General features: G+C 33.9%; 1 protein-coding gene across 1 annotated transcript; it reads left to right on the forward strand.

Annotated features, from left to right (window-relative positions):
- Window positions 1-6,709: 6,709 nt before the first annotated feature.
- Window positions 6,710-18,243, forward strand: LOC117327606. The gene is made up of 2 exons (XM_033884660.1): window positions 6,710-6,961; window positions 16,387-18,243. Exon 2 carries the CDS (start codon window positions 16,977-16,979, stop codon window positions 17,979-17,981), a length of 1,005 nt encoding a protein of 334 aa, XP_033740551.1. The 5' UTR covers window positions 6,710-6,961; window positions 16,387-16,976; the 3' UTR covers window positions 17,982-18,243.
- The last annotated feature ends 2,587 nt before the right edge of the window (window positions 18,244-20,830 follow it).

Raw genomic sequence — 20,830 nt, forward strand, 5'->3', positions numbered from 1 at the left:
ATCCAAAACCGTCAGCAGTTGACAGTATAGGTATATCACTCGATGTTGATTAAAGCTTAATTCTATCGTTCATTAGAGGTACGCATATGTTTGTTTAATAATAGTCATTTGGTTTGTGAAATGATTAGTGTTATGTTTTTTATTCGCCGTTTTGTATTCATTAAATGATAATGGCATTTTCTAAATATCAATATAAGAAATTATGAAATAAAATAGTTTGAATTATGTGTTAGCTGCACGCAGTTGGCAACGGGTTCAGCCTTCCCTCGTCAACATGTTTATCATGCGTTGCGTGAATGAAGCACACGCCCAGTGTGCCTCCATGGGCACGCCTATTGAAGTGATGGCGTTAAGGTATTGATGGTGGTGTAATAGAAATTCTATAGTTGAATAACTTTGATAGCACAGTTTAACCCCAATGAAAGACTTCATATCCTGTCAACAAAATTCATTTCAAATGAAATAAACACCTATTCAATGTGTCAGATTCTTTTATATGTTTTTTTTTTTAATTTCATATCTCGACTTATCTGTATGCAACTTGACCTGTACTAGGACGTCATCGCCAAATTTATTAATGGTATTATCACTGTTTACACGCATATAGGTCGCCTGTACTGTCAACACATTATATTCATTGTGTACATGTGTGATATTATACATTGATAGCCGATAGGGCATTAACAACTCATCTTTACCGGCTACTGGTGAATTACATGTATGGTTCACATGCACTCATCACGTGAAATTCAGTAATCGAATCTTCAAATTAGATTTGGTTCATTGTGTTCAGTAAATACTGCAATAGCTTACTGATCTAGAAGTATTCATAAAAGCCAGTGATTTAGACACACAACAACACAACTCGTTGTCCATGCTTTATACGCACGTTGTGCATATGATATCGCAATTTATATAAGAAACAAATATAATACCCAGTGATCATAATTAACATATACGTGTACAATATTTCATTGTTCATGTTAGTTGTTTTATAATCACCTACACAATACAGTGATCGTATATATCGAAGAATGTTTCTTTAGTTTACTAAGCGGTGGCTCGTGTCCCTGTCTCTGCCCTGCAGGTAGGGCGTAAGAATTGTACCTGCTGTCCCCAATGCATGATCGTAAGAGGCGACAAAATTTGGGATCTTACAGTATCTTTTCTCTTCTTTCTTAACAATTTTCTTCTTCCTAATGTCCCCCTTACAATTTCTCACTTTTGGCCTTTAGTTGAGCGGTCTTTAAAAATGGTAGTTGCTACTCCTGCATAGCGCTCAGCATAATTGGAGTGGGACGACTGGTTCGCCCGTTGTCAGTATAATGTGACCGGGTGGGGTGTGCTGCTGGGTGTCTTCGGCAGTATGCTTCTGTGAGTTAGCACTATAAATCGGCAAAAGTTCAAGGAGACTTAACACGAACATACCACAGCCTCCCAAAACACACATACGCACTCAACACACGCATACATGTCGCACACACGGGAGGCCGTCCTTAAATGACCTTAGCTGTTAATAGGACGTTAAATAAAATAAACCAAACCAAATCAAGTGTCCCTGTCTGCCCGTTGCATTTTTCATCTCCTGTTACAGTCTGTTTGAGGACCAAATCTCTGATTTTTTACATCAGGACTAACACTGGTGACTATATACAAGACGCGTATTTCCATTATAGTACATATTTACTTCAAAGTCAAGACAGTGGCATGCAGCGTGCGTGCGTGCGTGCGTGGCGTGGAGGGGGTTAATGTGGTGGAAAATTAAATGGTCACACTTATCATTCATCAAATGATATAAGTAAATATTGAGGTATTCTGATAGTCATTCTTTTATTTAGAAACAAAACATGACAGTATATCTAAAGGTTGTTTTTTTTTGTTACATGTCTTGATAAGTTTAGATATATCGATAAAACCCTGTCATAACCCTAGATATCTGTTCTGCATTTTAAATCCAAAGCATAAAAAATACAATATATGTGCTGAGATGCGAGGTAGATACATGTACTGGCTACTTTGTATATATGTTACAGGTATATATCACACGCGCACGTTATAACTATATTTGGCTGAATAGAAACGCCTATTCCAGAACATCTAACGCAAATAATTGTGGGGAAGTGTTGGGGAACGCTCAATACAATTACTAGCTACTTGATATATGTTTGTTAAAGTTAATAATTTGTTTCACGTTGATATTGAGAGAGCGTGTATGCAGCGTTAGTCTGTCTTAAGCGTCTGTCGGTGTTAACACATACTGTACAACAGACAAGTACACGAAAGTGGATAACATGTATTTATACCACTGGACGTATAGTGTAAACACGTTTGAAATTTATATATTTTGTCATTACTCGTGATTAATTCAATGCTTTTGTGTAAGTAAAATGCATTGTTTAGCCTCCATCCAAACGGTATATAGATAAAGGATGAAGGAAACATTTTACTTGGTTTAGCGTCGACAGCGTGTATGAAACACAAATAAGTTGTAAAAAGTATAATGCGTTTTTTCTAAAAGGTTTGACCCGTTTTGATGTATTTGTGTTTACTGGTCATTTCATCCCTTTTCTCCTTTCTAGGTGTTTTCCATTTACGTTTCATGTATTAAAACAGAACACCATGAACCGCAGATACCTTAATTAAATAGAATCAATATGGAAATTATGATATAATGAATTATTCATCAAATGTAATTTCAAACGTGTTTTTCAGTAAATGTTCGGTTAAGGTAGATGTACACAATAGACACCTACAGCCAGTTTTTACCTCAGTCTCAGAATACAATCCATATAACGAGCCTAGAGAATACTTGTCATCGATCTGTTCTGGATTTTCCTTGGTGATTATTTTATTCTGTCCTGGGCTTTTCATTTATATGTTCAATTAGGAAATATGGATTCAGATTTCTATGAAAGGATATTAACAAGCCACCATTAATCCAGAAACGCTCTTCTAAGTTGGATGTATATTGGCTTTCTTACGTCAAAACACAATACCTATTGTAATTAGAAGATCCTTGATTTGCATAACTAATTTCGAAGACAATGAGCGAGTGATTCTATCATCTTACGAGCAAGATGTATGACACTTGACTTGGTAACTAAGAAGTAGGGTTAAACTTTTCTTTGATTAGACATGCGGCTGGGGTCGTTTGTTGTGTGGGAAATGTTTTATACATGGTTAACGCTAAAATAGTAAATAATACTTAGTAAGTAATACGAAAACCAACAATCTTGATTAAGATCGATAAAATAAGGACTACATAAAAACAACAAAATATGGGTTTACAAGGATATGCTTATACATGTATCACTATGTCAGGAGAATAAAACAAGGATATCGTTCAGGATAAACATCGTCCGGTTCATCAACGACAGCCACCATATATATATATATAAACAAACAGGTATGGGGGCAAGCCCTTAGTCATTTTTACTCATTTTGGTTGTTTGTTTTTTTTGGGTTTTTTTTAATTCCTTGGATTCCGAAATAAAAGACTTGGAATAAGTACAGCAGCGTCAATACACAATAATTAATAGTAGTCGACACGAAATGATGTCAATAGCAACCGCGTAGACACCGATTTAATATACATCACACATACTTTAATAATGTTGAAGTGTCCCGAAGAGTAAATGGCTATTGTACCTTTAGTGGAGCCGTATTGATGTCTCCAATGTACCGCTGGCAGGTCTGTCACAAATACGCTAATGTACACTGTTAGTCAACGTAAACTATATAGAATTAGCCACGTTTTCTACGAGTTGGTAGCCAGATGGCTATCAGTATCACCCCGTAGGTAAAAGTATATGAAGTTGACAGACGAAATAATGTCCGTCATCTCGAGAATGAAGAACATACAACCTTATGTATTGAAGGGTAACCTGTCTCCGTAATTATATATACTTACCTGTTATCTTAATATAACTTATCAAAGGGTTGAAGTGTCCACCTTGTCAAAAGTTGGACCACATAACATTTTATATCTTTGTTGGTTAAGCTACGAGTACATTTATGCATCCTTCATAAATATTCTATTAACTTTCGATTTTTCTTAAAAATTGAACAAACAATTGTTGTTTTTTTCCTTAGATTTATATTTTATTCGACATAGAATGTGAGATAGTGTGGTTTTAATGTACATGTATTTATATATCGCCAGCTTTGGACTGTATATTTGATATCAAAACCGTCTATTGAAACTAAATTCGACTAATCATTATCCTGTCTGCGTGTGCATTGTATGACATTGTAAAATGATCTGTCGCAATAGTGATTTAACGCCTTTACAAGTCCGGTTAATATCAGTAATGTCTAGCTGATGTTGTATATTGCCAATTCATGACGGACGGATAATTGTTGTCAGATCCACAAGTATGATTATGTACGTATCAAGATACAAATGGATATGATGCATTACAAAATAAATATTAGAATTTGGCGAACGATCACAATTTTTCTAAATGGTAAGCATGTTATCATTTATAAGTTTATTCTGATATACTAATATAACTTCATGATGTCTCTTAAGGGGCATCTAAACAACAAATCCAGTCCAAAAGGGATATTTTACAAGCCTTTAAATTCCTGCTTATGTGCAATTTAACAGAAATAACTTGATGGACTCTTAGTATGTATCATGCCAAACTCATGCCAAACCGTCGACAATTCTTATGATGTAATGTCTTATTTCAGCAAAACATGCATAAAAGGCATGTTTTAGGGGGGTATAATTAACTCATTAGTATCGCATATACTGAAAAAAATAACCATGTCTTTTTGTGCAGAAGTGTCTAAAGCACAAAATAGGAGCATTGGTTTAATCAGACATCATGATATGTATACACAGCGTTTGTATTTTGACCTAGAAATGCAAATGGCGGTAAGGATTGCACACAAATATGGTATATAAGGAGGTATTTCAAATATCAAAAATGCTCTTATTTGACACTATAAAGACTTCTAGACATGACAAGATTACTGCTTTTAGAAAAAAAAATTCAACTGTTGAGTTTGGGGTGAAATATACAATTTTTGAAAAACGCCCCAAACTCGTATCAAATATTCTGGACTATTGCACCTTACACCCTTGATATATTTGTATAATATAGATGTCCCTTGAAATGTTAAACTGTAATGATTGTAACGAATTATAAACTGACAAGTCAAAAGACATTTAAGTTTTCAAATAATATCCTGAGCTGTGATATTTGAATATTCTTTTCTTATGCTCTTTTGTATTGCAGAACTAGATTCAAAAGAGTCTTGGTTTTAATCTTTTGTTATTATTTCGGCTATTAGTTAACATTAAAGAAATCATCTGAAGGACAAGACAGAATTAAAACCAACGAAACCTTGAACCTTTTGAATAGTATATATATATAAATCGTTTTGTGTATATAAGCGTGAAATTTTAAATAACAAGGAAGGTTTTAAAATCAAAGCTGTCATTGATTTCCTTTGTATTTAAACTAACGCTTAAAAAGTTTAGATATGTTTACACACTGAATATGTCATGACATTGATAAAACATTAAGTTATTGACATTTGTTTGACAGTTGTTCTGATAATCTTTTTGAAATAAACATTTTCATACATGTATATTTCCATTATATGACGACATCTTGGCTAGACAAACAGGCATATTGGTAATAAGTTGTTAAATCTGCATCGAAAGACTAGGAAGAACAAATTGATGAAAACAAAATGTTATATACTAGTATATATAATTAGGGAGACAGGTTATGATGAAACCTATCTGTTGTGGAATAACGTTACACAGGTTTCATCTCGAACACATTCTGTTACTAGTATTACAGTACAATAATTTAATATCTAAATAATGATTTAAAATTATCCATCTAACTTTTACATCGGTCTCCATGTAAATCAATATGCTATTCATATGTTGCACTGTTGTTATTTCAGTTCCAATTGCAGTTTTTGCTTACATGTCAGTACCTTCCGCTTGATTGCCACTGTCGCTAAATCCATACAATGGCTCTTATCACGGAGTATCAGCAGTTGTTCCAAGTAAATACACGATATTGAGGGATGTTACCACATATTTATCTTAGTTCTTTGTTGTCCAAATTTCCTATATTTTCTAATCAGATCCCGTTTTGGAAGAAAAGATCATTATTGCATAGAAAGCGAAACGACAGAATTCCAATAGACATTTCATAGTTGTAATTATAATGTAATTATAATGTATTGAATGGGCTGGAGTGTATTAAAGACATTTTTATTTCGTTAATTGGTGTGTCATGGTTCGACGTGACAAAAATACAAGTCAATAGACTCGTCCCGTGCACACAATCAGTCGCGAATCTAGTAACATAATACTTCCCTTATTTAAACCACAGGTAAATCACAGGTACATACTTTTTCTATCAAGAGCTATTAAAATACAATATATAATCTCTTTGTAGACGAAAACATATAAAAGACTGATTGTACACACAAATATGTATATGAATACAAAACACATAATCAAATTCAGATGAGAAAATCAACATATCGATATTTAAATAACATGGATATAGGTACGAGTGTAGATACTGCTTCACGCTATACACACTAGACTCGTTTGAAACCTGAGTGAGATGGATTATGAATATGACACGATCCTCAACGTATAGAAAATCACGACTGTTTTAAAAGTGCTGTGGATACGACTTCGCGATCCATTGTGCACGCCGTTCAAACCTATCACCAATATATAACGTTACCTGTGAGTGTATTAGACCGGGCGATCAACCAAGTGATTACAGAAAAAGAAAACCTATTTCCACCTTACTTTCATGTTCCTGATTTGCTTACCGAGCCATAGTATGTGATGGTCGCTGACTGATATTGACTCTTGGTATGAAAGTATTTAAATGTACTCTACAGCTATAGTAGGCCTAACTGGAATTGGATTCTGAGGAAAACGCTTTTCATTCGATGATGTTTTATACAGGTGAGTCTTACATGCTATTAACTCGCCTGAACTATTTACACCTGTATCTATAGCACATACGAAGAGTATCATATCAGAAGAGCATATATAGAAAATGTGTAATAATGTTTTTGGATAATATCTCACCTGCTGTAACTGAACATTGAGCGAGGTAAGTTGATACACTATTTATATATTTACAAATTAACAACCATAACATTTCAACAGTAGAATACTTTTAAATGTGTTATAATGAAATTAGTCTCAGTGACCATATATGTAAATTACCTTTAGAAACAGACCAAGGCTAGTGTCATTTTGGTCGTTATGACAAACAAAGGAGACCTCGTCCGTTTAAATACTTAAGATTAAGTAATGCAGTGGCATGCCACCAGAAAACTTTTATGGGAACTTTAGATATGTACTGTTTCCTTTGCAGTATGTCGCTACTAGGTTTACTGACTTATAGAGGTTCCCGACATTTTCTTTTTTATGAGTTAAATTTACACCACACTTCTTCAGATTGAACAAACATGACATATCATCAAACAACTTCAATATATTATGATAGAATATCATCATATAGCTTCAGCATTCCATGATAAATTCTCATCACATAGCTTCAGTATACTATGACAAAATCTCCTCATATAGCTTCAGCATGTCATGATAATATCTTATCATATATCTTCAGTATATCATGCCAACATCTCATCAAATAGCCTCAGCATACCCTGATAAAATCTCATCTCATAGAGACAGCATACTATGATAAAATATCATCTCATAGCGTCTGTATACCATGACCAAATCGTATAACACAGCTTGAGTATACCATGATAAAATCTCATTACACAACTTTCGACACAGATTTTATATACTGATATTTCATTCTCATCAAATATCAATTTGATATCGAAAGTTGTCAACATTTATTAAAGTGAACAAATGTCATTTTGATTACTAAAAGCATTTTCATATTCTAATTAGTCTAGAGCATATACTAACGGCAATTTTTCGGCGTGTTCTTGCCGCCTTGTCTGATACTTGTATATATAATTAATGGATGGAGAAACAAAACATATGATTGGCACCGTTTAGCATTAAATGAGTGGAAGATACATTACATATCAATAACATTCTAGATATTTCAGAGGGAGGCAAAAGTTTGAAGATGAAGAGGTGGAATACCTAAACAAATGTTGACAAATAGAATGGGAGTACACAACATTTAAGCAAATCCATTCCGAATCAGTTTATCTCAGTATTGGATAAAGTGTGATATAATATGGAATGTTGAGCCAGTGCCATCACTCCAAAGAATTAAAACATATCATGTAGGAATAAGGACAACTTTGAGTGCTAAACCATTCAACGGCAAAGACTGTGTAACAGAAATCAGGTTGGTTTATTGATAGATACATATTATCTGTCGATAATATAGAAATAAACCAATGGCTCCCAGAAAACATCATGTTCATACCATCGGCTCAAGAAGTGAACTCCGTAACGCGGATATTGATATATTTGACCGACCTTGGTTTTTCTAAAAATGACAATTAAATCTCTCTGTGTCCTGACAACCAATGACACATGACATTTTAAAGAAATACACTTACAATGTAATTAACATTTTAAATGCTGTTATGTTTACGTATCTATCAAGACACGTGATTTACAGGTATTTGTACAAGGAAGTCACTGTTTACCGAGATATCGTGGACAATGCTAACAGGTATTTAAATCCGATAAAACGATCAAACTTTATTCTATACTGCTAATGTCTAATGACTAATTATATGTTTATTCATTTAACGTTAATTCTTTCCTAAATAACAAACTTGGAGACGGGTTGCTTGAATCCAGGTAACTGAAAATTAACAGAATCGGTAAATATGCTACCCTTTCTGTCGTTTAAAAGCTGTATCCTTTCAAAAGAAAAACAGAATTTCGAAATGTTAGAAAAACTGTTGCACAATACATTGAAGAATCAGGGGGCGAATTATATATGTATATACAGACTACAGCCAGAGATAACATTAGAATTCGAATTTCGGAAGTGTTGGTACTGTTGTTATACACAATCAAACCTCTCTTAAAAGGTCGCAAGATTTGAAATGAAAGTAGATATTTATACACAAGTTCATACCAAATGAATTGTGTTAGATTAGAACCGAAACAGGTGATTTGTATAGACATATGGTCGTCGGGAATGTATATCAATTATTTTAATCCATACAAATATCAATATCTGTTTTAGGATTCGATTTACATATCAAGAATATTTAAAGATAAAATGAAGAGATTTCTATTGTTTACCTAGATAAAACATAGGTCGTGAAAAAGAATGATGTTTCACCGGTTGCTTCGAATGACCTCATCGGAATTGAAATTAGGAATAAAAAGTCGATCGTTTAAGGTAATTGGTTCTGTTATGGCAGTTATACAGTATAGGTGACTTGGAAGACATCTCTATGTTCTGTATATACCTGAAGATTTGGGGAGTTATACTTCCTCTATTTAATAATGGTATGATATACTTAACCGTCCGATTCAAAGTTAATTAGAAAAGCTGCCCATTTCGCTTCAAACTTTACAATAACAGATTGTGTATCTTATCGATACTCTTGTTAATTTCTCATGGACTGTTATGATAAATTCAATGTGTAATGTGAAATGCCCATATTGGGACTGATATTACTACATTACTGACCTAGTAAAGGATGATATTTCATTTTTTTTTTCTCATGTTATTCTTTGTCTGTTGTCCAAACTTCAGTTAGCTACGCTGGAAAATACCCAACAATCACTCAACCTGACTATTTATTCTCTGTACACTGGGGATAATCGTAAGAAGCACTAGATTTACGGAGTTTTCTCACTCGCTTAACTCAGATGAAGAGCCAAAAATCATATTTAATGACCCAAATTACTTGTACTTTTATTTACCTCCCTAATACACCTATATACTTTGGATTTAAACATATATCCTTATTCATAACATTTGAAATTGTAAACATTATCTGCTTGCGTACCCACCCCCTGGTATTGACACAATGTATATAGTTTGTCTGCGGGTACATTAACACCATGTGCCGATAGTCTGCCTGATCTAACCCGCTACAACATTCGAATTTAAATATAAGTTGCCTTAGATTCCCACGAAGATTTTTAAAACGGATATGGAATCAATCAGAACTGATGTCTTTAAAAAAAGAAAAAAAAGAATCGTGATCAAAAGCCACATTTCACACTTGAGGTAATCTAAAAGGACCTCATTAGAACTTTTGAATTTTATAACGTAAATCATGTAGTGCGTTAACTTATGAGTAAATATACCACAGCGTCAACAAACAACATCTACCCTAGAACTCTTCTGTGAAGACATCAAAAGAAACCCGACCGCTACATGAGTCCCTGCTGGTAAAAGCCGTGTGTACAATCTGTCACCCGTTATGATGTTCATTGACAAACAAATAACAAAGTGTTGGTCATACCTAATGATCAGTTTTCCTTCATCTGAACTATCTCCACGCCAAATAATTGTCTGTATATATGACGATCCTATAGATTTTGGAAAACATATTTTCGGACATAGTTTTAATGGATTATCTTGGGCTTTTCAATCAAGTGATATTACAAGAATATTCAATCCACCAATATGCAGAAGCAATAATTATTTTGATAGTTTCTTCCCTCTAATGTGTCGCACTTTTAACACTTCAAATAATGACCTCTTAACTCCCATACTATTTCTGCTTTTAAACACCAACTAAATAAAGATGTCATTATTGAAATTGAATCAATAAAAAAATTAAAACAGAAGGGGATAGAAGAGCTAATGTTATTCTTTGTCAAGTTAGAAACTCTTGTAGTATTTAAAATTTTGATTTATTTAATGATCATCTAACAATCAATCCATCTTGTGCCTGCTTTTTTATCTTTTGAACATGAAACCGTCTCACATCATTTTCTTGGGTTTCCCAATGTATGACGTCATTAGACTTTTTTCTATTTAATTCTGTTAGTAGTTATGGAGATCATAACCATATTGACAACAGCATGTTTCTTCGAGGCTGTGACGGAACAGCAAACATACAGCTACTTCGTGATGTGCAACTATTTATTGGCAAAAAACTAGACGTTTTAATCTCTATATGATCTAATCAGCCATGACCTTATGCTTTTGATTTTATTTTGCATCATAAAATGTACAATTCACAATATATCAGGAAAAGATCCTTTTCTTCTCTGATAATATTTTCTGTAAATATTATTTTTATAACGATATTTTGAGTCTTCCGTTGAGCATGTTTGTTTGGTACTTTATCCGATCATTTTTTATTTACATCATATATTTTATCAATCGAAGTATAAATAAATATATATAAACTGACTATCTATGTTCAATTTTTATTCTAAATAACTTAACACTATCGACAGCTATGAGCAGTGCAATATATGCATATGGACTTTTGGTCAATGTCTGCCAATTTCTGAGTGGCATATAGTTTATTTAATATGTTTAAAATGTTCATAATAATCAAATAGTTGCTGTAATTATATAATGCGTGTATGATTTGTGTATGATGTGTGAATGTAAATGTAATTAAGGTATACGAATGAGTAATCTCCCCTTGACTGTTGTATTTTATAAGGTTCATTTCAATATCTGTAATATACAAAATACCAATCTATTACTTTAGCCACCATAGGAGAGAATTTATATAGGCTTTTCCTGTTATTTGATCCTGTTGACTTTCAACATCTTTATCAATATAATTTGTTGTAAAGAATATCAATTAATGTTTTGGACCTCTTTGATATCTGTTTTCAAATAATGCTTCACATGTTTCCAATAAGTAATTGTTTCAGTAACAAAGCGAACCAATCACAACATTGTTTTGATAGAAACAGCTGTTGGAGTGTCAATGCTCTTACCACAGATCTTAATCATTATTACCTGGAGGATATACATATTGTGTGAAATGTCACTGTCTGGCGTTTTCAGAAAAATAAACTTCTTAATCTTGACAAGCGGATTGGAAAACTCTGATGTTGGATTTATTTATGGAGATGATTTGAATGTAAGGATATTGTCACTGAAAGGAATGGTAAAATGCCAGTATTTTTTATTTGACAATTTTATTAGCACGAAGTATTACCTCCACTGAAGAAAATCCCTCCTAATATCAACAATTTTATCGGGAGTGCTTCTTACTTATCAATCGACTAGAGCACAAAGAGGCTTATATGGTAAATTTACGATAAGTTCACGACGTACGAATGTTGGTATTAACGTGTGCAATATTGATTTCATTTCCCTTTTTAAAATATTTCAAATTCCTTAGACCATATTTTTATCCTTTTTTATTCTTGTACGTCCATCTTTATTTGATCGGATGTTTCGTTCCCCTTTTGAAAGATATATAGATATATCTACTTACCAGGCAACTGACACCTTCATGTGGAGATTCAAACGATATCGAACTTAATTTGAGCCTCTTGAACATTGGGAGCTAAAATAAGAAGTATAGTACATACCTGTATATATATTACCTGACGTCCCCATCAGTGATCCAGTCCATGAAAAGAGCTATACTTTTATTTACACATGCTGGTTCTTGATATATTACTAATATTAGACATGTTGTTGATTCGTGTCCTTGTCATCCTATGTCGGGTTTTATAGGGACTATGAGTACAGAGTTCTATTTCTATCTTTTCCTCTAAATTTAGCAATGAATTTACTTCAATATTGGTTTGGTTACAGACATCACTTTTGTCAAAGCATCCACAAATATTGATGGAATTATAGATATTATATCAGGAGAGGTGTGACAAAGCGATTTGGACATTATAATTACTTGTTGAAAGAAATTTGCTGCATTCTAACAGGTTTTAATTATCTCTATATCACAGATCATTTGTAGATATTCCTGATATATAATTTATTATTGGGATTTTCATTAAGTAGTTTTAGCATTCCGAGATATCACTACCTCACCAGGTTCGTTGTCAATATCCCGCAGATGTTTGTATTGGGTACACAATGACGTACGATATGTGCTTTTAGTCTCTAATAACTACTTGTCATGAGAGAGTCGAGCAGAGTCTTCTATTACCAAATCATATTAAATGCCTACCAACGCTAGGCATAGCGTAATAAATATAAAGTTTTTGCCGATGCCTTTGTGAGCCTGTCAATACGTTATATGTTATCGTATGTGGACTTTCTATTCAAGAAATAGGTTTAATTACAAAATGTGTTCAGCGGGCGTACGGGAAAATACATCACTTTCACTCACTCAATAACTTCAGAAATTGTAAACTCTTTAGCATTGAGACCCTTGGGTCATGGTGATTTTTAAACTGAGGTATTTGACACCACTCAAATATATTTACATAAAAGACTTGCAATAAAAATAAAAGATCAAAGAGAACAAAATTTAATGTCAATATATACATTACTGCAAAAGGTAATAAAGTGGTTTACATCAGTAACGTATGCTTCATTATTACATTACAAAAATCAACAAATCATAAATATATTCAATATATGGTGATCGTAATTTGAATTAATTTTGATATACTTTATGATTTATAACACCACACACGGTATCCTGGTGATATATAGGAATATTTGATCGATGTCTGCGTTTAGGCAAATTTGATACCACGCCTTTTAGATCAGATCAGACTGATAAAATAAATGTTTGAGATAACTCTTAATCATTTATAAAGAGTTAAAATATATACGTTTTGATCAGTTATACAAAATGAAAAAGGAGATACTTTGTAATAGGTGGCATTTTTTGTGATAAAAACATAACGGCAATATAACATAAAGTGCACGTTATACTGCCAGGCAAAGGTTAGCTTCCCTGATTCTAGGGCTATGATAATATGTTTATTAAGTAAATTAAAAAAATGAAATTGAGGGGCAATTTATGGATACACTGTACCATTTGACACTGTTTTGTGTTCTATAAAGAAAGACTAGCATATGTTGTTGTACAATTGGTATATATGTATTCTACAAAGATACCACCATATACTTTATATACAAAGAATGAATAGAAATATTTTCAAAAATGAAACAAAAAAGGATACATATGTAAATATGTGTATGTAAAATGATTTGCGAACATTTTTGGTTTAGTTTTACTACTGCTGATAAATTATTGTATCTGTGTGGTATTTTTCAGTTTGAAAGACCTCTTACTATAATATCAAGGGACACTCCCAATACCCCCTCAAGATGGAGATAATGTATTGCAATACTATAATATAACATATGTGGCCATGTCATCGTCTTAAGTAGACAGAGAAAACGCTCATTCTAAAAGTTGTATTTCACTAGATTATATGGTAAATGTTTAATTTTTATCCATGCAGAAAATTGATAAAATTATGGAGTTATTGCTGTACTTTTTTTTCTATAATTATTAACATATATTTTGATTTTACTAATTTTTCCCGTCCCATGCATTTTTGGTCCTTTGCTACTTTCGTCTCTAAAAACGACGAAACAGCGGTGATAATGAATATGCTCTAGATTCGACCTATACTGTATTAACTAAAATCTAATCCGATATTTGCAATTGATATTCATTGTTATTATGTAAATTAGTTAAGAATTGATGCAAAATATTAAATCATTGATTAATTTTTTTTGGCTCATTAAAGACTCTTAATGGTCTTACATTATTTTGATATAGTGTCAAAATATGTTTACGCATGAGTCGAATTGCTACACGCGATGTCGTCCCGACACGACAGATATACATTAAGATTGCGCACATTTCAAGTGCAATGCACATTTCTTACGTAATAGCACGATTAAATCATCATTAAGGCAATTATGTCAAGAAAAACACATATACAAATACCGTTAATAGTCATAACAATATCTACTTAGACTATTTGATACCTTCCGAAGGCCAATTTCTGAAAATAAACATTCAGGTAAATGTATCGAGTTACCTGTTTGTCGTCACTTCTCATGCTTTCTCTAAGGTGGTTTCAAATAAATTATAAAACTTGAATCAACCTGTTCTTCAACGATCATTAATGTTAGTATCTGATAGAATTACCTTATATCATTGGTTGCTATATATGTCACAGGCATGATGACGTGGGTTTGTGGTAACAGGCGGCCGCTCGGATTGTATATCAGTATATAGATGGCGTTGGTCTTAATGTTGCATACTGGACATTAAACTTTTTGGTTAGTATCTGCCCTGCGGGTAGGGCGTAGGAATTGTACCTGATGCCACTACTGCATGATCGTGAATTTTGGGGTCCGATCTTTTCTCCGTTTCTAAACAGCTTTCTTCTTTCTAATGCCTCCCTTGACACTGCCTCACTTTTGGCCTTTAGTTGAGGCTTTGGGATCTTTCCCCCGTTCGAGACAAACAAGAGTCTATAAAAATGGTAGTTGCTACTCCTGCTTAGAGCTCAGCATTTTTGGGAGTCGGATGACTGCTTCATCTGTTGTCAGTATTGTGACCGAGTTGGGGGTCCTGCTGGGTATATTCGGCGGTATGTTTCAATGAGTTAGCACTATAAAGTCGGCATCAGTTCCGCGCTGTCACAAGGAGACAGACACACACCAACATACTGTAGCCTCCCACAACAAACACACATTCGCCACACATATGAATTTAGCACAAAAGGGAATCCATCCTTAAATGACCTTAGGTGTTGATAGGACGTTAAACAAACTAAACCAAAGATATAAGTATGGCACATTCTAGAGGAATAAGTGTCCAAAGTGCTAAAAGGATTTACTAAATTCATAATTTTATCTGTTTGAATTTCTCATATTGAAGTAGATAAAACGACGATAATACAAATTTGATATTTGAAATTACCTATTTGAAAGAATGACAAATTTACAGTGGTAAGCATGGCATTGCTAGCATAATGCCTGTCACTTGGGTGTATAGATTTAAACAGAAATATATTATCAGTGCATTTTGTACATTTACATTACTTTAATCGGTAGGTTAATTTAAGTAGTAGCCTAATACTCCTCTTTTGTGAAGATATCGGAGCAAGAATAGTGATGAAATGATTAACAAGGATGAAATTTGGCTTGCGGTAAATCTTTTTTTTTCTTTCTTTTTTTTCTTACATTTATCCTTTGGGACTTACATTTGTGCGTTTAAGTACATATTCATAATACATTGTATATGTTTTAAGCATTCGTTTGGCATTTATTTTCGAGCTATATAGCGAAATTAGGTCCATCGCTAATATTACCAGCTATACAGTATATTCGCCTTTTGCATAGTACATATGTTATTTTTGGGGTTAAGATATATATATATATATGTATATTTATGCCATATACCTACATGTAAACATTTATTATAATGGTAAGGAACAATTCCATATTATGGGAAACTAATTCATTTTTGTCTTAAATTATATACTTACAGGTTCGGAAGACCCTTGGGGGAACGTCTTTATATTGAACTATCGAGTGTTGTTTTACAGCCATTGTGGAGTTTATTGAGGATATCTGCCAAAACCAGCAAGAGCTCACCTACATCGTTAGCATTCACTGGAACTCACTAACAATGTAAGCATTCTACTGGAGCTCACTTTCACAGCAAAACTAGAGTATTTCACCAGGGAAAAGAAAGAAGAACGGACCACAGTGGGACTAAAATTACTCTATGTCTCAAACACAATATTCATGACGATCTTTTTTGAATGTGCTACTCTCCGCTATTTAACTGAAAAGCCTGTTATCCAACTACATAGATCAACTTTATGTGTGTAGTGTTAGCTTCATTTATGATTGATATCATTGTGGTATAATATTCCATGGTGTATATCAATCGACCTGCTGTTGGTGACAGATTGCATTACCGATATATGTAACACGCTATATAATTGGTGCATTGGGATATAGATGTAGGTATTGTCCTGGAAGCATCACGTGATAGCAAGGTATCGATATTGACACACATGCTGTGTGCGTGAACCTTATCATTGCACTAAATAGCCTGTGCATTAACTTTACATGATGTTGAAAACAAAGAGGCCTGTTCAGGAGCACGAGTCTGGAATAGGAATCAAGCTAGACTACAGTGAGACCTATTTTGAAAATGAGATTCTTGATAGTGAACTGGAGAGTAAACTTGCCCAGATCGGCAGAGAGCGTTACCGCGTCAGCGTGGAGCGGGACGAAACTCTTAAAGAAGCGCGTAAGGTTGCAGAAGATATGCAACAGTTAAGTGACGCAATTAAAAAAGGTGCGATTGCAGATAGTGTGAGTATCTTCTCAGGTGGAAAGGACGGTAAAAATGGAGATGAGAAAGTGAGTGACAGAAGTGCCAAGACGAGTATGGACAGTTTATGTAACGATGTGAATCGGATTAATACTAACATGAATCAGGGGGATTCAGACACAACGAGTGAAACTAAAGGTAGTGATACCGATTCGGATAAACCACGCCGAACCGTGAATACTCTTACAATGTTCGCTTTGTCGATGCAAAAGTTCGCATCGCCTATACGACATCGCATTCCAGCGCAGACTGCTAATGATTCAAAAACGAAACAGGAGAACCCATCAACCACTCGACCGCCACATCCACAAAAACGGCAAGCACACTCGGCTTTTGCACGTCCACCAGGCCAACGAGCATATCCGCGCCTTGAGAGACGACCAAAGTCGCAGAGACCTATCACGTTTCGGCAACGCAGGATAAAAGATGGAGAGGTGCTCGAGGCTGCTGATGTTATGCCTATCATGGTTAATGAGATTAGTCTACATAAACGAAAGCAAACCAGATCTCGAAGGGAACTACAGGAAATGAGCAAAATGGAGCAAAAAGAACTTAGTTTAAAAATAGACAGAGAGGAAGAGAGAAAGAAAAAACTATTTAATTGGGCTAAAGGTGGTAATGAATTGGATCAAAGAATTAAATGTTTTGTGAAAAACTGTGAAGAGTTTAACAGAAAAAGACAACCTCATGAAATGCTGTTGGATACCCCAAGAAGATCGAAAACATCTATGTATTAGATAAAATCCAGCAATATGGTTAAGTACTTCTTATCTTTGTAACATGACAGCGATTTTCAAAACCTTTCAACATATTAAACTTATACATGATATACATTGTAGAGATGTGCTTTTTATCCTCGCATAAAAAAGGTATAGCTTCATCCTGTCACACGACAAGTTATTTAGCTCGGTTAAACCGTGCGTAAATGACAGGATTGTATCAAAGCATGTTAGTATGTATTAGAATACGATATCTTCAGCAATAAACTATCGGTGTGTCGTTTTTACAGAAAAATCTACATTTTGTAATTGCTAATACTTAAAGATATTTCGTATATTAATGTGGAAGAGCTATAGCAAAACACACCTCTAATGAGATATAATGGGATACGTTAACGATTTTTTTTTCTGTGACCCGTCAAATCTTTTGTTATTTTCACATTCTCAATTACTATACCTCTATCCGAGGTCCTCGTCACGGCTTTTCTAGCTCTGGCGTCAATACTTGCGGTTAGACACAGCCTTTTTATTTCGCAATAAATCTGAAAACAAAAGCAAACTACAACATTAATTAAACAGAAAAATGTCAATCGTTTCACTGTTAAATGGCACTCAAGAGCTATTCTGTATATCCAATGCGATTATCTCTTGTCTGCTTCGCTATTACGATCGGAATATACCACAACACTTCTATGGTCCCCCATATACTGTACATCCTGTCCAGATCAAACTCGTCTTAAGCTAAGGTTATAAGCCACGACGATGATCTGAAATGCATATTAACTGTTAGGCATTCCATTAACCTCTCCATGGCATCTGACCATTAAAAAATACAAAACCAAAACGGAACATGGTATCAGTTTGATTTACACAGTACAGAAGTAATATATGATGTGGTGTAAATATTGATTTTCCACCATAATATAAATTCTGCAGACATTTGCATTTAATTTATTCAAAGCGATGGCTGTTTGAGCAGTTTTAGCTCATACATACGTGATTTCGCTATACAACATATACTTATAGAAGTAAACTAGCCGCAGTGTACTTGTTAAGGGCATAAAAGGCGATAATTTGACATAGAAAGGCATTTTCCTAAAGTGTTTTGAACTCAAAACCATGTAGCAAAAACATCTTATACAGGATAGTGCGATCTGTACCTGCTCGATAATAACTACATACTATTGATACTCATTGGATGACTTTAAAACAACGGACATAAAACAATATTCTTCATAAATTCCTCGTGTATTGCTTTTTAACGAAACACCTCTCTAGATTTTTGTAATCGGCCTATAAAATATTACATTTTGTACTTTTTCGACCTTTCTCTAGCTGAAAACCCACAGAATACTCAATGTTCATCTGCAGACAATTCCTTCTTCAAATATCACTCCTTGCCTTTACAAAAGAAAACTTTCCACTAGCTTAGTTCAATTCAGATAGATATATCACAGCATTCTTCGTATACCCTACTACATACTGATTATCTCAAGGTTGACATTGTTACTACTGACAGAATGCCATGTTTGGTTTCCTGATGGTGTATTGACATCACATATGTTCTTATTTGAATAATTTGGAAATCTCAATGATATAGGTTGATACACGATCCTGATTACTGACATCAACTCAATATCGAAAAAAACGGCTTCTGTCTAAAAAAAAACATACAGGATCCTAATTACTGACACCAACTCTATATTGAAAAAAAAACGGCTTCTGTATAAAATACATACAAGGTCCAGTTTACTGACACCAACTCCATCTTGAGAACACCGTCTTCTGTATAAAATACATACAATATCCTGATTACTGACACCAACTCCATCTCGAGAACACCGTCTTCTGTATAAAATACATACAATATCCTGATTACTGACACCAACTCCATCTCGAGAACACCGTCTTCTATATAAAATATATACAATATCCTGATTACTGACATCAACTCCATCTTGAGAACACCGTCTTCTGTATAAAATACATACAATATCCTGATTACTGACACCAACTCCATCTCGAGAACACCGTCTTCTATATAAAATATATACAATATCCTGATTACTAGCATCAACATCATCTCGATAACACCGTTTTCTTCCGACTTCGTACAGGCCGTATATGTATCACATACATACATGTATTAGTCCCTTTTGCGTGTGACTGAGACACATGCTGACTGATCGAGTTTTTGACAGGTTTTAGACAGTTATTATAAAACATCTGATTTTTACTGTTTTTACAGACAGTGCCTCATACATTTCTATACAAAATAAATCCTATCCCACGTGCTCTGTTATATATATATATATTGCAATGTAGATGTTATTGTTCAAGCTGCAGTTGTATCGGTGATTATGAACTTTTTGGGTATCCATAATCAACCCTGTTCATTTATATATTTCAATTTCAACAGACCCGAGGTTCTAATTACAGAATTGATAACAAAATAATCAGATATAACATAAAAATAAATTAAGACAGAATAGGATCAAGTAAGGTATATAAAGTGCATACACATGTACAGAAAATGATGTCCTGAATATATATCGTCTAGACAATCAGGTAAATCATGTTATGAACAGTAACAATCCTAATCTAAAAACAAATCTTCTCTAAGTCCGACTCAAATCTTTCAATCGAGACGTTAAAAAACTGTCAGGAACATGACCAAAATAGTTAAATTAATTTGGACTCTGTTAAGAACACCATATTTTCTTATAGTAATGCGGCAATTACAGGGATAAAACAGAGTTGAGCTACTTGACATTAAAAAACGATGTGGAACTAAAAAGTTAATTTCTCCTGCTAAATAATTACAATCAATCAGGCTTTGTACACATTTGTATTTACGTCTACATTCC

This window comes from Pecten maximus, chromosome 5 (assembly GCF_902652985.1).
Source record: "Pecten maximus chromosome 5, xPecMax1.1, whole genome shotgun sequence".
In the NCBI taxonomy this organism is placed as follows: Eukaryota; Metazoa; Mollusca; class Bivalvia; order Pectinida; family Pectinidae; genus Pecten; species Pecten maximus.

Excerpts from the sequence above, each read along its gene's own strand:
- LOC117327606 (XM_033884660.1), top strand. The coding sequence starts at position 16,977 with ATGATGTTGAAAACAAAGAGGCCTGTTCAGGAGCACGAGTCTGGAATA.